A 14,218-nucleotide genomic window follows, 5' to 3' on the forward strand; every position below is an offset into this window, starting at 1 on the left:
GAAGAAGAAAGGAGGAGGAGAAGCAGCGGCAGCATTTGCTGCCTCCACCATGCTGAAGTCTCTATTTAGCTTACAGGCATGTGGGGAGGAAATGAGAATGTTTAGGGAAGACAATGGGATGAACAAAATAAGGAGATAATCAGCCTGTTACAGAAAGATGGATTCCAAGGCCAAGAAACGGCAGTGACTAACGCTGGATGAGGGGGCCGTTACAGACAACATTCTATAAATCCACGCAAAGGCACAGGAGAGAGAAGATGAAGGCCTGCAAGGGGACAGCTGCAGGGGGAAGGGAGAGTAAGAGTCCATTAAAGGGGCAGTCAACAGACTCATGATATAGAGTGAGGACAGCTGGGAGCATCCTGGCGAACATGGACTCACTGTCCAGCACTCCAGGGAAGACAACTGTTGTAACGGTTGAGGCCCACACCATTGCAAAGCACTGCCAGTCCTATTTCGTGAACCCTCTTCCTAAGCCCCACAGTTGACATCTTCCTAAGAATAATATTAGTGAGGCTGCCTGTGCTCTAGTCTCAAACGTCACAAACAAGGAGACCCAACGTTTTTAAGTTGGGTATTTTATAAGGGATGGTTTTCCACAGTCTGCTTCTTTCAAATAAACCAGTAAACCACCGAGCAAACACAATCTCACAGGAGGGTGCACTTCAGAAGGGGTGGGACCGGTGTTCAGCAGTTACTTGGCATGAATAGTTCACCTGCAGGTGGTAGTTATGGCGATTTCCACCACCACACCTGGACACCCCCAAATGGGTCCTTCCTACCTTGATGAATGTTCTACCGCAAAATTCCAGAGAACCTTCTCCTTCCGAAATGGTTACAGCACATTATTTACAGAAACAAGGAAGGCACGTCTAAATAACTAAAGCATTATATAATGTGCCAAAGTCCTGAGAGCAAAGGTTGTCATTGAGACAGTTTTACATAACACAATACACTAGGGCCTGGGGTCTCTAATTGCTAGAAATCTTTCTAACAAAAGCAACAAAGTCAACTTTGACTTTGGTTGTAGAGATCAATTATGCACCAATAACCACATTATTGGAATAATCAGGCAATGTAGCTTTCATATTCCAAGCCAGTAAGTACTGTGACCTCAGCACACAATCCCCGGACAGCTCTCCGCTGTGTCTTTATCTCTACCACCCTTTATCAGTGTAATTGTCTATGGCTCCTGGGAAGACTGCAACCATTTAGGACACAGTGCATCTTGCAAGTCAGTGCTCAGAACAGTGTGTTCTAGTAGCAGCTGGAAGCCCATTAGGATTTAAAATATATCTCAGGTCCTATACCAGATCTGCTGAATAAGGCCTCCTAAATCAGAATATTCACTTTTTAAATAGCCTAGAAGGTATGCAAGTGTGCCAATTCCAGTCCAGGATAGTCTGCAATGTTCTGAATGTTTGTTTCTTCTTAAAATATAATGCTGTCATTTTTCAATTACTCTTTTTAGGAGTTAAGAAGAAACAATTACTAGGAATAGGACATATAATACTTGACATCCACAAAGTTGCAGAATAGAAGGTTTCAATCATCAAATTCCCACTGAAATTTTAATTTTACAAAAGACAATGTTTTTACAGGAATCATAACTGAGAGGGTCTAACATCTTGATGGAGAAAAAAATCCAAGAATAGATAGATGTATTGGAGAAAATTAGTTAAGTTCCATTTTCCTCTAAGACAATATAGCTTAGTGTTTGGAGAGAGCCTTTCTGTCCTGCTATTCCCACAGGGGAGACATGAGAATCTTTGGCTTCAGGATATAGCATCTAAGGCTCAAATCCTGAGCTATCTAAATGTTGTAGGACTTCTAGGAGCACTGGGGAAGGAAGTAGGATTTTTAGTAACAATCCTATAGAGCTCAACAAATAGCAAAAAGTCACGGTAGTCAGCTCATGAAATCCACCAAGAGCCCTGTCCATGAACCATATTCTGGTTGTAGCTTCCCCCATTTAAATGGCTGAATTTGAGGTTTTGAAAGCCCACACCATTCCCAGTAAACTTTTTCTGCACTGTACTTATAGATAAGGATGTAAGTAAGCTCTTGGCTACTGGTCCAGCACTAGGCCTGCCTGCCTGCTGCCAGGATTCCCTCTCATAATGGCTGCCTTAGTCACTGTTCTATTGCTGTGAAGAGATATCGTGACCAATGCAATACTTATAAAAGAAAGCATTTAACTGCGGGCTCGCTTACAGTTTCAGAAGTTTAGTCCATTATCACCGTGTGGATCACCATGTCTGTTATCACAGGTGTGGAGTTGGAGAAGTACCTGAGAGCCACACCCTGATCCAAGGTGGTGGTGTGTGTGAGGGGGAACTAAACCAGATATGGGCTTTAAAACTTCAAAGCCCACCCCCAGTGAATCACTTCCTTCAACAAGGCCACACCTCCCAATCCTTCTAATCCTTTCAAACGGTGCCACTCCCTGATGACTCAGCATTCAAATCCATGAGCCTATGCGAGCCATTCTTATTCAAACCACCACAATGGCATAGACTTAGTCCCTAAAACTCTTTCCTCTATAACTTGCCTTGGTCACAGTGCCTAATACAGCAATAGAAAAGTAACTAAGACACTCCCCAAATAGCCAATAAGCACTGGCAGTATTCCACACAGCCCCTGTCACAGCCAGGCTTCTATGCTTCAGTGACAGTGCACATAAGACTCTTTAGACATTACACACTCAATAGATAGCCTTGAACACATCAGTGCACTGTCATAGGGAGGATGGAGTCTTTCACAAAGCTAGGCTCCAAGAGAAGGCCCCAAATCCTCAACTACTCCAAAGAAAAGGAATGGGTGTGTAAAGAGACTATCACTTCAGATGAACTTCAAAATCTATAACGGGAACTGAATACTGAAAGTCTTCTTCACAGGAAGCCAAGCAGTGCTTGCTCAAATGCAGGATTTTGAGGAACACAGTGAAGATGAACAACGAAACATGACGACAGTACAGGGAGAAGATACATCTACAGGGCCCAGCTCTAAAGGGCCCAGCTCTAAAGAGATGGACTGCATGACAGAGAGTGCAAAGCAATAATATCAAAGACACAGAAGCTACAAGTGGGCCCAGACAGCAAAGTAAACATGAATTAAAAGCACAGTGAAAAGTCCACCAGCCATTAAAAAACTACCTAGCAGAAATCCGGAGCTAGATAATAAAACATATGAATTAAAAACTCAAGAGAGCTTCAACGGAAGGTCCCATTGAAAGAGAGAAAAAAGTAATCAGCAAGCCGCAAAAAAATCACTTGAAACCATCCAGACTTGGAACACAACAGAAAAAGGAGAAGAGGCATAAAGGACAAACTCTTTGTGTATGGAAATAATGTCAGAAAACCTCCCAAATCTGAGGTGGGAGATGCTTGCCCAAATCACTGAAGCTCAGAATGCCAAGCAAATTGAACCTGAAGAAATCTTCACACGATGGTCAAGTTTCCAAAAGTTAACACGAAGAGAATTCTGCAACACATGGGAACTGCATCCACCTGACTGGCTCTAGATGACACAGCAGGGACTCTGTGTGCCCGGAGAGTGGTGTTATACAGTAAAGCAATGAAAGATAACATTGCAAACCAAGAATAATTCACTGGCGAAGCTGCCATTCATAAACGAAGACTTTCTGAACAAATCATAGTTAATACAGCTGACTACAAGTTGGCCCATCTGACAAGAAATGCTGAGCTCTGCGAGTTGAAAGGAAAGGATGTTAATTAGCAATGCGAAAACACGGATACTTCTACTGAAAACTCATACACGGAGTGCAAGTAGAGTTAAAGCCTGTTAAAACCATGGACTCAACCAACAGCAGGCTGGAAACACTGAGCAAAAGCTGTTGTCTCTCTTTTGAACAGGCTCAGCCTATGTCTCCCTACACAATACTCTGCATGTGAGTGCGTGCACACGTGCATGTTCATATTTGTATAGCATCTTTATTGCTAAGAATGGTTGCATTAAGTCTTTAAAAGGCAAAAGAACTAAAGACAATCAGTGACCATAGAAATTTGTTAGTAGTTCTGTTGACATGGAAAAACATAATTTGCGACACGAACAGCCTATCAGGGGTCAAGGACTCATATAAGTAGAAAGGAATGCGTGACTGAAAATAATGTATCCATTTAAGATGGACTAGTGTAAAGTCAAGGCTATATGTGAACTTCATGGTAAATCGGTAGCAGATATGGAAAAGACAAAGAGATAAGAATCCATGCACCCAGCCCCCCTGCAAGCCGCCGTATATACACAGTATTCACCATTTATTCATTATACACACAGTATTCATCATTCATTCATTATACACACAGTATTCATCATTCATTCATTATACACAGTATTCATCATTCATTCATTATAACAAAGAGGGAATCCTACAATCATGACAATGTGGATGGATTTAGAGTACACTCAGCTAGAAGTAATTATCCAGACTCAGGAAGAAGACAAAAAGTTTTAACTCTTAAATATATAGAGCTTTTAAGCTCCATGCATTGCTTTGAAAAAAGAAATAGTAATCTTCATATTCATCTTGATCATGGCTGTTTTTACTGTTTTTCTCTTGGGAAAAGGACTGGGAATATTCAAGAAGAGATGGACAGAAAACTGCGACATCTTTTCTATAGATCATAGGTACAAAAGCCAACCCTTACAGTAATCTCCCCCTAATTGTTGACATTTTGGAACTTCTTTTTCTCCTTATAGCTTTTGTCCACCGCATATCCTCATCAGCTCAATAAATTAGTTATTTTACTAGTTGAACAATCCTGCCCTCTGATGTTTTATGTATCCCTCAGAGTACATTAGCAGGCAATGAAATCCCAACGAGGAAATTTGAGGACATGATTAAAGCGGTGCTTTAAATTAAATAGTTCTTCTAATTCATTTCATAGAACAATAGGCGTACGAAAATGCTGGTAATAAAATTTAGCCGTTACATATTGTATTACAAGTAAAAATATTAACATTGTGAATAACAGTAAAAAAGCACAGCCTTCCATCCCTTAAAACGAAACAAAATCCCCTCACCAAATGAAAATGGAGTCATAAATAATGAAACTTTAGCTCTTATGATACCATAGCCCAATTCCGGGCCCAAATATTCCAGATCAAAGTCTTCAAAACTTGACTATTTAGCAAACGGCTAGTCGGCTAGTCTTTCCCTGCTCCTCCACTTATTCTGTAAAGGTATACCTTCATTTTCAAGAGCTCATTTACACCATAGACTTAACATTCTGGTGCTGCAGGGCGTTAAGGACTTGAGAGGAGAAACGAGTGGTGTAGAAGGTATGAGGTGAAACACACCGGCAGGAGGATGACAGGGAAGATAACCAGATGGCTTTGGGCTGTCAACAAAGAGGGTCGCCATTTCAGGGCAGCAGCATGCAACCTTTGCTTGGGGTAGATTGCAATATTTAGAAGTCCAGTAAACGTTTCCTCAGTGAATGTCTCATGGGAAAATGGATACAACAAACTCAATAGCCCCTCCCCACCACCCCTGCAAGAAGAAAAACGGATATTTGGAAAGGATTTAGCTGTATTTATCCATCTACCAAGCATTCTTACACCACTGACATTTGAAGTTCACGCAAATAATTGTATCGAACTATGTCCCCATAAAAAGCCCCAGCGAGAGGCATGAATGGAATGGGATGCAATACTGTAGGGTACTTTAAGCTACACAGATGCAATCCCACAGTAGAAAGGGCTCTCAGAGACAGCTTTTCAACCCGTTCTTGCTGTGGCACTGGGGGGAATCTTAAACATTAAAGCCTTAGCTAGCAGCAGAAAAGAACTCTTCAAACATCAAAGGAGATCAGCAAGGTTGCCAGACTGGCTTTGCCTAAGTGGAAAGAAGATACGGTTTCTAGGGGCATCATAGTCATTGGAAAAGGAGGTTCTTCCTTGGAAATCTAACGAAAGAGCCATCTACCAGAACTGACTCTCGCCTGCCCATACCGTAGCCCTTGCAGGATGTGGAACTTTGTTAGAAGCATATATCTATAACAGGCTTGGGTTTGTCGAGCTACTTAACCCAATTAATGAAAACCTGTTCAGCAGAGCATTCCTTATTACTTTTTAATCCTCCCCCCCTTCTGTCTTTTGCCCCAGTAAAACATGTTTTGACATCATTTCTGATTCTATTCTCCCCACAGTAGCTCAGCAAACTCCTGGAAGGGGCAGTCGAGTTTATTCTCCGCCAGGTCGTCTGGGTGAAGTGGTATAGAACTTGAAGAACAGGACCGAACTCACAATTCCTTCCCTCAGCCCCAAGAACTACACCAGCATCAGCAGAGTTGCCCTGAACACTTGGTACCTGGCAGGAACCATCTGGGAGACAGAGACATAGCCACCCATCTTGCTCAAGCCGTTACACCCATCCAACAAAAACATAAACGTACCTTGCTCAGAGAGTAAAACTAAATTAACGCTTCCTCTTACAAAGCTTCCTCCTATTCCTTCATTGGAGAAAGAACAGGAAAACAGGCTAATGGTTCCACTGAACAAAGAAAGGAAGTCGCTTGTGTATCTATTCATAAGAGATTACGACATCGTTGTCCATTCCATTAACCAGCAAGTCTCCAGATTTAACACACGGGTAGCCTCAGGGAGAGAATCCTCATGCCCGTCCTCAGAAATGGCTCTTAGAATGAGAGCAATTCTATCCAACTACATACCCACCAGTCACTCTAACACATGAGGCCAGTTTTATTTCCGGGGCCCAGTAGACCTATGAGTATAAATAGCTTCTCTTATAATAAGCTGTGGTGAATCCAGAAGGAAGATTCTAGAAGGCTTGGGGCCTTCTTGCTTGGATAGGACATAGAGAAAATGAATACCTTTTTGTCTTCATTTAATCCATCAGGGGAATGAGCCTATCTATGCCTAAAATATTAGAAACCTCAGGCCGGCATGGAAGGGCCTCCTGGGTAAGTGTGGGAGGCAGGCACATTTGAAATGAAATCTTAGCTCACGTGCTGAAAACCTTTGTGAGAATGAATATTTCTAAGTCTCTTCTTGTTTTAGTTCCCTCCTCCAGTAAGTAAGAGATAATTGTACAAATACCACAGAATGAATGGGAAGATTAAAAGGAATAATTCACATCAAGTTTTAGTGTTCGGCAAATGTTAAAAAACAGAGCAAACAAAAAGCCCTTCTACGCATGCTGCAATTTCCTTTAGAACAAGCGAGGCCGTACAACCAATACTCTCACCTTCCTTCACAGCAGGATAAAAAGACCCAGAGGAAGGATACAAAGGAATATTTATTTGAATTCCTAAAATAAAAAGTAGTAGGCGTTTGCATACTGTAATCATGAATACAAACAAACTTATCATCAGTGCATTCGGACAGTGCCAAGGCTCAGGACACGAGTGTCACTGTTCTGAAGCACGGTCACAAGTCACCGTCTAGGCAGGGAGCCAGGGTGGTGCTATAGGGGACAGCGGAGGAGAAGGTGGTGGGAGAAAAGGTGCCACCCGAACTCACTCTTCAGGAATGATGCACAGGTGCACATACATGGTGCACAGGTATAAGGCCTAGAAGTGCCCTTACACCCTACACCACCCCGTATAAAATTGTGCAATACTCTGCGTAGAGCTCCACACACGGACTGGAACCGAGGATCGATAGGGAAGGCTCTGGTAAAGACAGCACTGAAGCTCACTGCAGACTGTGGTAGGAACCAAGAGGGAAGAAAAGAAAACTTTCTGCATCTGTTAGACTCCACCTCTCCAGAACTGAACCTCACGCCCACGGGTGACCACGAGAGGGTGACAATTAGGACTAGCCACTCGGTGGTCATCTGCCAGTTCTGCCGCACAATTAGCCTTCACACACTTCGCCTGTCTCCTGCCTCCACCACGGCTTCCAGCAGGAACAAATTAGAACGAGCGAGATTCGGGAAAAGGCAGCACCTTACCTTGAATGGCTGTTGGTGGGAGAACAGCAGGTGATTTTAAAGTATGCTCAGAAAAATCCCTCTTTAGCTAAGCACTAATAACATCCCTGTGGATAGTGATATTTAGAACGAAAAGCCAAAAAAATAAAATACTGTTTCCAAGTTTACTCCCATGAGGAGAAGCGACTTGGAGGCAAGTGGATGACAACGAGCTTTGAGAAATGCTGGCAGGAGTGTCTGCTCCTGCACAGGGTAGCTCAGGATCCCTTCCGACGTGACAAATGTCCAAGAACGTCCTTTACTGAACATGGACCAAACTATATAGAATGGCTCTATAGTCGTTTAAAAATTCCAGTGAAGGTCCATTCTACACAAAGCCCATGGTTTCACAGGTATTGTTAGGATGAAACACCAAGTAAATGCTAAGTGACCAATACTACAGGTCCTCATGGACATGGCACAACGTACAGAGGTGGATGCCGGTGACTCAGAATGGGAAGCGTATGCCTATCTGTCAGGACAGCTCCTGTGTTTCTCGACAGTTTCTTCCCATTCTTTCAGCTCGGCTAACAGAAGGTTTGGACTCACTCCATTTTATTAATTCAGATAATTAGACAGGGAGAATCTCGTTTCATGAGCTGTTTTGAAAGGACACAGAGAAAGAGACACTTTGGTCCCCGTGATCGTAGTAGGCAGGGGACATTAAGAAGAACGGAGACAACACGGTTGCATGGCTGCAGGCCAATGGAGAACCTTTCAGAGCAACAGTGGATTTCTCAGACTATACTGACCTGGTGTAGAAGATACTTTGCTGGGACAAATGAATGGGTACTTCATCACACCTAACGTTATGAGCATTACCAAAATAGTTCCACAAGTGAACCTTCACAGGTAGACACAAGAACACTGTCGCCCTAGGGATGACTCCTACCTTGGGCACGTTCTTCACACGAAACAGTATATTTTGGAAGGAGTGTCCGTCATTGGCCTGAAAGACTATAATATCAGATGTGCTGTCTGAGCCATCATGAGCATAGAGGAGGAGGCCCCTGGAGAGTTCATCCACATGGAACTGATAAACAGAGGCCGCAGGGGCTGGAGGCGTTCGGAGCAATTGCCCATGACGGGGAGGATCGAGGACATTCAGGACCACATCCTGGGGGTTGTCATCGTCCCGGATGTCAAGCAGCTGGGTGGTGATGGCCGCCCGCTCTCCTTTGCTGATGTGCAGAACCTCATTTCTCAGCACATACGGGGCCTGTGCAGTTGAAGGGAAGTGGAAAGAGGAGCCATTTAATAGGTTCATGCAGCAGATAAAACAGCAGTGTGTCTAATGGGGTTAAACTCCTTCAGGAAGATTACGGAAGTGCCGACACATTCCATGGTAAAATTACTTGTCAGAGGTATGGCGGGCCACAGTGACTGGGGTAATTCCATGCCTCTGGATTCTAGAGGTTTCTCAAGCCACTTCAGAACCAGTCTTGAGTAAATGCAATCTATAAGTGCTATTTGCTTCTAAGTTTCTAATTTCTTAGCCATCTTCGATTGCACGCACGTGCAGGAGAACCCAGCTCAGTGTCACAAAACCCAATCAGATGTCTGAATGCAAGAAAGACTAATAAGAGGCATGTAATTTGGGAGGTAGATGCTTGATTCTAGACCACATTGCAGCATGCTGACTCAGTGACATAATCCCACTCTTGGAATCCGTGTTTCTACTAGTCCCTCTTGGTGATAGTCTCCCAGCTAGTTCATTCCTATTTTGACAGAGCCCCACCCCAAGTCAACTTAGAAAGCAAGACAAGGTTCGAGATCCTGGTGTGGTAAGACAACCGCCTACCTAATTGTTATGACGCTGCTAACACAACAAAAGTTAATATGTTTTCTTAAGAATTGTCGGTTTTTTCCTATTACCTTAGTAAGCAGACAAAATGTTCTTTTACAGAAATAAAAGTTAATGGCCACAGCAGGAAACACAGGCACACACACAGGCACAGGGGGAGGGAAGAGAGGAAGAGATGGGGAAAGGGTGATAGTGGGGGGGAGGAGGAGAGAACAGAGGTGGGGAGTGAGGGAGGGAGCGAGGGAGAGAGAGGAAACAGAGAGAGAGAGAGAGAGAGAGAGAGAGAGAGAGAGAGAGATCAGCAAGCAGGCCAGAAGCCAAGGGAAACATTATCTTAGATTTTATGTTTGAAGTTCATCTGTCCAGGATTTTTCAGAAACACCGCCTTCTACAACCCAAATGGCTTTTAAAACCACACAGCACCCCACTCCCAGCTTCCTGGAAGCCACGACTGTCCATCAATGTAATATGTGTCTGGTCTGCCACTTAAAAAAAATCACACAATGTCAAAATCTCAGGTGACAACTCTAACACTGTGTGTGAGTTCATATAGAGAAATGAACAGACCCTCACATTCTGAAACACGAAGGATCGAGGGTGATATCAAGGGGCTGGAGAGATGGCTCAGCAGTTAAGAGCACTGATTGTTCTTCCAGAGGTCCTGAGTTCAATTCCCAGCAACCACATGGTGGCTCACAACCATCTGCAACATCTAGACCATCACAACAATCTGATGCTCTCTTCTGGTGTGTCTGAAGAGAGTGACAGGGTACTCACTTATATAAATAAATAAAATCTTTTTTTAAAAAAGGGGTGATATCAAAGTCTATAAACAGAAAACTGCAAAGTCTATAAACAGAAAACTTACATAAGAAAACCCCAGGTCAACAGGACAGTAAAATATTGCACATCCTTAAAATAATTGAAAATAAGTTAAACTTCTTTCCAGAATTCCACCTTCATGAAGTTAAAATGATAAAGGCATATCATATGATGAATAAAATCAAAATATGCAATTATTACTTTTTTGTTCCTTTGACTGTGGAGAAACAAGCAGAACCAAGGGAATTGTGGGGATACGCCATCTCAGAGTAAAGTTTTGCCAATTTCCACCCCAGGTCTTTCATTGACCAAACTGTATTGTACCAAGCAAAGATGATCAGAACAGAACTTCTGGGTTTACGAACTGAGGCACAGCTAAGCTACCAGCCCTCAGTACTGGCCCATGTTTCCAGACGCAGGTGTTAGCTTTAATTAAAACAAGATTTATACACTTGACTAGGGATCAGCCTCTAATCTCTCTACAGCGACCTGCTACCTCTGATGTGACAGTATCATTGAGAAGAGCTGAGGCAGGTATCTCTGTCATTTGGCTGCCACTGCTACTGCTTTATGCCCACGTGGTTACCCCATGTCTGCGGTCAGTTTTGCTTTGGCACTAAAGATATGAGGTTTTGGGTTTGGGGCAACTTGTTTCTGAAGATGATCTCCCACCCTCTTGCTGTTCAGTGCATGGAGATAAATATGTAAAATTAATGTGCCCTTAGATTAGTCGCACAGGCTTGCCTAGTGAGAATTCTATAGTTTTGTGTGTGTGTGTGTGTGTGTGTGTGTGTATGTGTGTGTGTGAATGCACATGCATGTGCCTGTGTGTGTGCCTGTTCCTGTGTGTGTGTGTGCATGCACATGCATGTGCCTGTGTGTGTGTGCCTGTTTCTGTGTGTGTGTGTGTGTGTGTGTGTGTGTGAGTGTATACACTTGTTCTTATTCTGTTTGCACACTTCATTGTTCTCTTCCTCCAGTCCAGTCCTCAGAGCTTCTACCTCTGTACCGATTCTGGATCTCTATGGAGACATGAATGTGATAGGCTGTTTTCCTGAATTTCCTGGCTTCTGCAATGATTTCCTCGGATCTGTGTTTGGCTCATGCGCACAATGACACTTAATTTAGTACATTCCTCAGAGAACCTCCTCAGTACTAGAACTACTATACCTCTGAGAGGGGACAGAGGAGAGAAAGCAAACTACCTACGACCAAGGAAAACATTAGTAACCAGAGCAGTTTTAAGTTATTTTGCAGGTCTGATATCAAGCTGAGTTCAGCAAGGTAGCAACAGGAAAGGGCTTAGAACACAGACTGTGAAGCCAGGTCTTTGGAATTTTTAATAGCTTAGATTACTCCAGAGAAACTATCTAGACTCTGTTCCCTTAGTTCTTTTTTTTTTTTTTTTTTCGGAGCTGGGGATCGAACCCAGGGCCTTGCGCTTGCTAGGCAAGCGCTCTACCGCTGAGCTAAATCCCCAACCCCCCCTTAGTTCTTTTATCTATAGACTGGAGATACTATTTCACAGGATTGGCAGTTCAACTGAGCATCATGTGACATACACGCAGGGCAGAGATGCATGAGGAATTATTATTGTCGATGATACTACCCTAAGAACGCAAACTTAATCAGAGAGCATTTCATAGTAAAACTACAAGATTAACAAAGCTCAGGGCTGGGGATTTAGCTCAGTGGGCTGGGGATTTAGCTCAGTGGTAGAGCGCTTACCTAGGAAGCGCAAGGCCCTGGGTTCGGTCCCCAGCTCCGGAAAAAAACAAACAAAAAAAAAAAAAAACAAAGCTCAATCATTCCCGTTGAAGTCTGAGGGACTCTGGATTGGTTCATGAGGGCCAGAGGGCACGTAAACTTGTGCACTGCTGGGCATTTTTATTACCTGTGTTGAAAATGCTTGTATGTTGATCAGCTGTGGCTCAGAGAAGAATTGCTGGTCACTAATTTTCAAGGAAAAGTAGCCTTTCCTAAGGAAGTCCCCAAGGGAGAAAAGAAAACATGATCACTATGTTAGTTTTTAGAAAGAAAAGGATTACAATGTTTTCAAGCTTTATTCATGTAAAATTTTAGAACAAATCATTACAGTAATACAATATCTTCATTGTAAATAGAAAGTATTAAAGATGAAACTGTTAAAAATACTGTTCATGGGGATGGCTGGGTGACTCATCGGGTAATAGCCATTGTTATCTAATCCTTAGTTCCTCAAGTCTCATGGTAGAAGAGAATTGACCGTGAAAGTCATAATAACAGGTAACTGAAATCATGCACACACATACTCCTCTGCCTTTTCTTTCACACACACACACACACACACACACACACACACACACACACACACACACACACACACAGAAACAGACACACACAGACAAATATACACACAGACACATACACACCAGAAAAAAAATACTTGTCAGGCCTAGATAGTGTTTAAACTGAAGAACAGAAAGGAATCTTATCTATTACAGCTCCACCGGCTTTTAGTGGCACCCTTAGACCAGCAATCCCTTGCCATAGTCTTCCAAACTCTTGTGAGTTGGCTCCAACAACTTTTGAAGAACTGGGCTGCACAAAGCTATTTCTCACTCCCTCCTCTCTCCTTCCACCCATTCACTGAATACAACTAAGAAGGGGTGTCTGGATCCTCAGAAAAACTGGGCATGGCCTGCCCCTACCAGGTCTGGTCATTTGACTATGGGTAGTCATCTACTAGTATGTTGAGAATGTGGAGCAAGCCCAACTGTAGTGAGAGGGGAATGACACCCAGGGAAGACACGGAACAAGTTGTCTCCTACCATTTCCTGGTTCTAGCTCCTGGAATTACTTTGGAGAAATTGCTCTTAATGACACTGAGGTTTGAGCCACCTCTGTAGAGAGGTAGGGTAGTCTTACTATTTTGCTTACTCAAAACTAATTTCTACAATGTAACCAAAGAGACCCAGTGGATTGACTTCCTATCACAGACATCTAATAGCTTTAGACCCAGTTAGAAGTGAAGGCAGATTGTTGTCTTTAATAACCAAACAAGCATAGTTCACAGTGAACTGGTGAAATCTGTGATCAACACGTTAGAGATTTCAGATTCTGATCTATTTGGATGCCCCTTGTCTTGAAGGTTTTCTAAAATGTACTCTTGGAACTAAGTACTTATACCTCAAATATGAGGACAGAGCTGGAAAGCAATTACAGAAAGGAAACACTACAGACTGTGTTTCCAGTCACATGACATTTTAGAAAGGGTAAAACTATGGACGTGAAAAACCAGATCACAGTTGCCAGAAACTGGGATGAAGGAAATTGCTATTGATTTTAAAGGAGACCAGAGTAGGGTTGACAGAACTGTTTTCTATCTTGGCTATGATTGCAATAACAACATTGTATACATTTCTTTATGCTCACGGAACAGACACTTTAAAATAGAATTTCATTCAAGCTCTTTGAACCAAGTCTTAGAGACATTCTTGCTCATTTTCCAAGGTCTTCCTTTCATTTTCATTCCCATTTCCATCCTGCACCTCCCCAGTCCCACCTCTAAACTTCAAGAGGATGCAACTAGTAGAATCAACAGTCTGAAAAGGAGGGAAAGAACTTTTGGTGGCTGAAGTCCCAGTAGGAGTGCTCCA

General features: G+C 42.9%; 1 protein-coding gene across 1 annotated transcript in view; it reads right to left on the bottom strand.

Annotated features, from left to right (window-relative positions):
• The window catches only part of Fras1 (Fraser extracellular matrix complex subunit 1), a 408,507-nt gene that overhangs the window by 118,677 nt on the left and 275,612 nt on the right, over window positions 1–14,218 (bottom strand). The window contains 2 exon segments of the mRNA NM_001415086.2: window positions 8,847–9,173; window positions 12,475–12,559. Coding sequence (NP_001402015.1) covers window positions 8,847–9,173; window positions 12,475–12,559 — 412 coding nt within the window.

Source organism: Rattus norvegicus, chromosome 14, assembly GCF_021556685.1.
Source record: "Rattus norvegicus strain SHRSP/BbbUtx chromosome 14, alternate assembly SHRSP_T2T, whole genome shotgun sequence".
In the NCBI taxonomy this organism is placed as follows: Eukaryota; Metazoa; Chordata; class Mammalia; order Rodentia; family Muridae; genus Rattus; species Rattus norvegicus.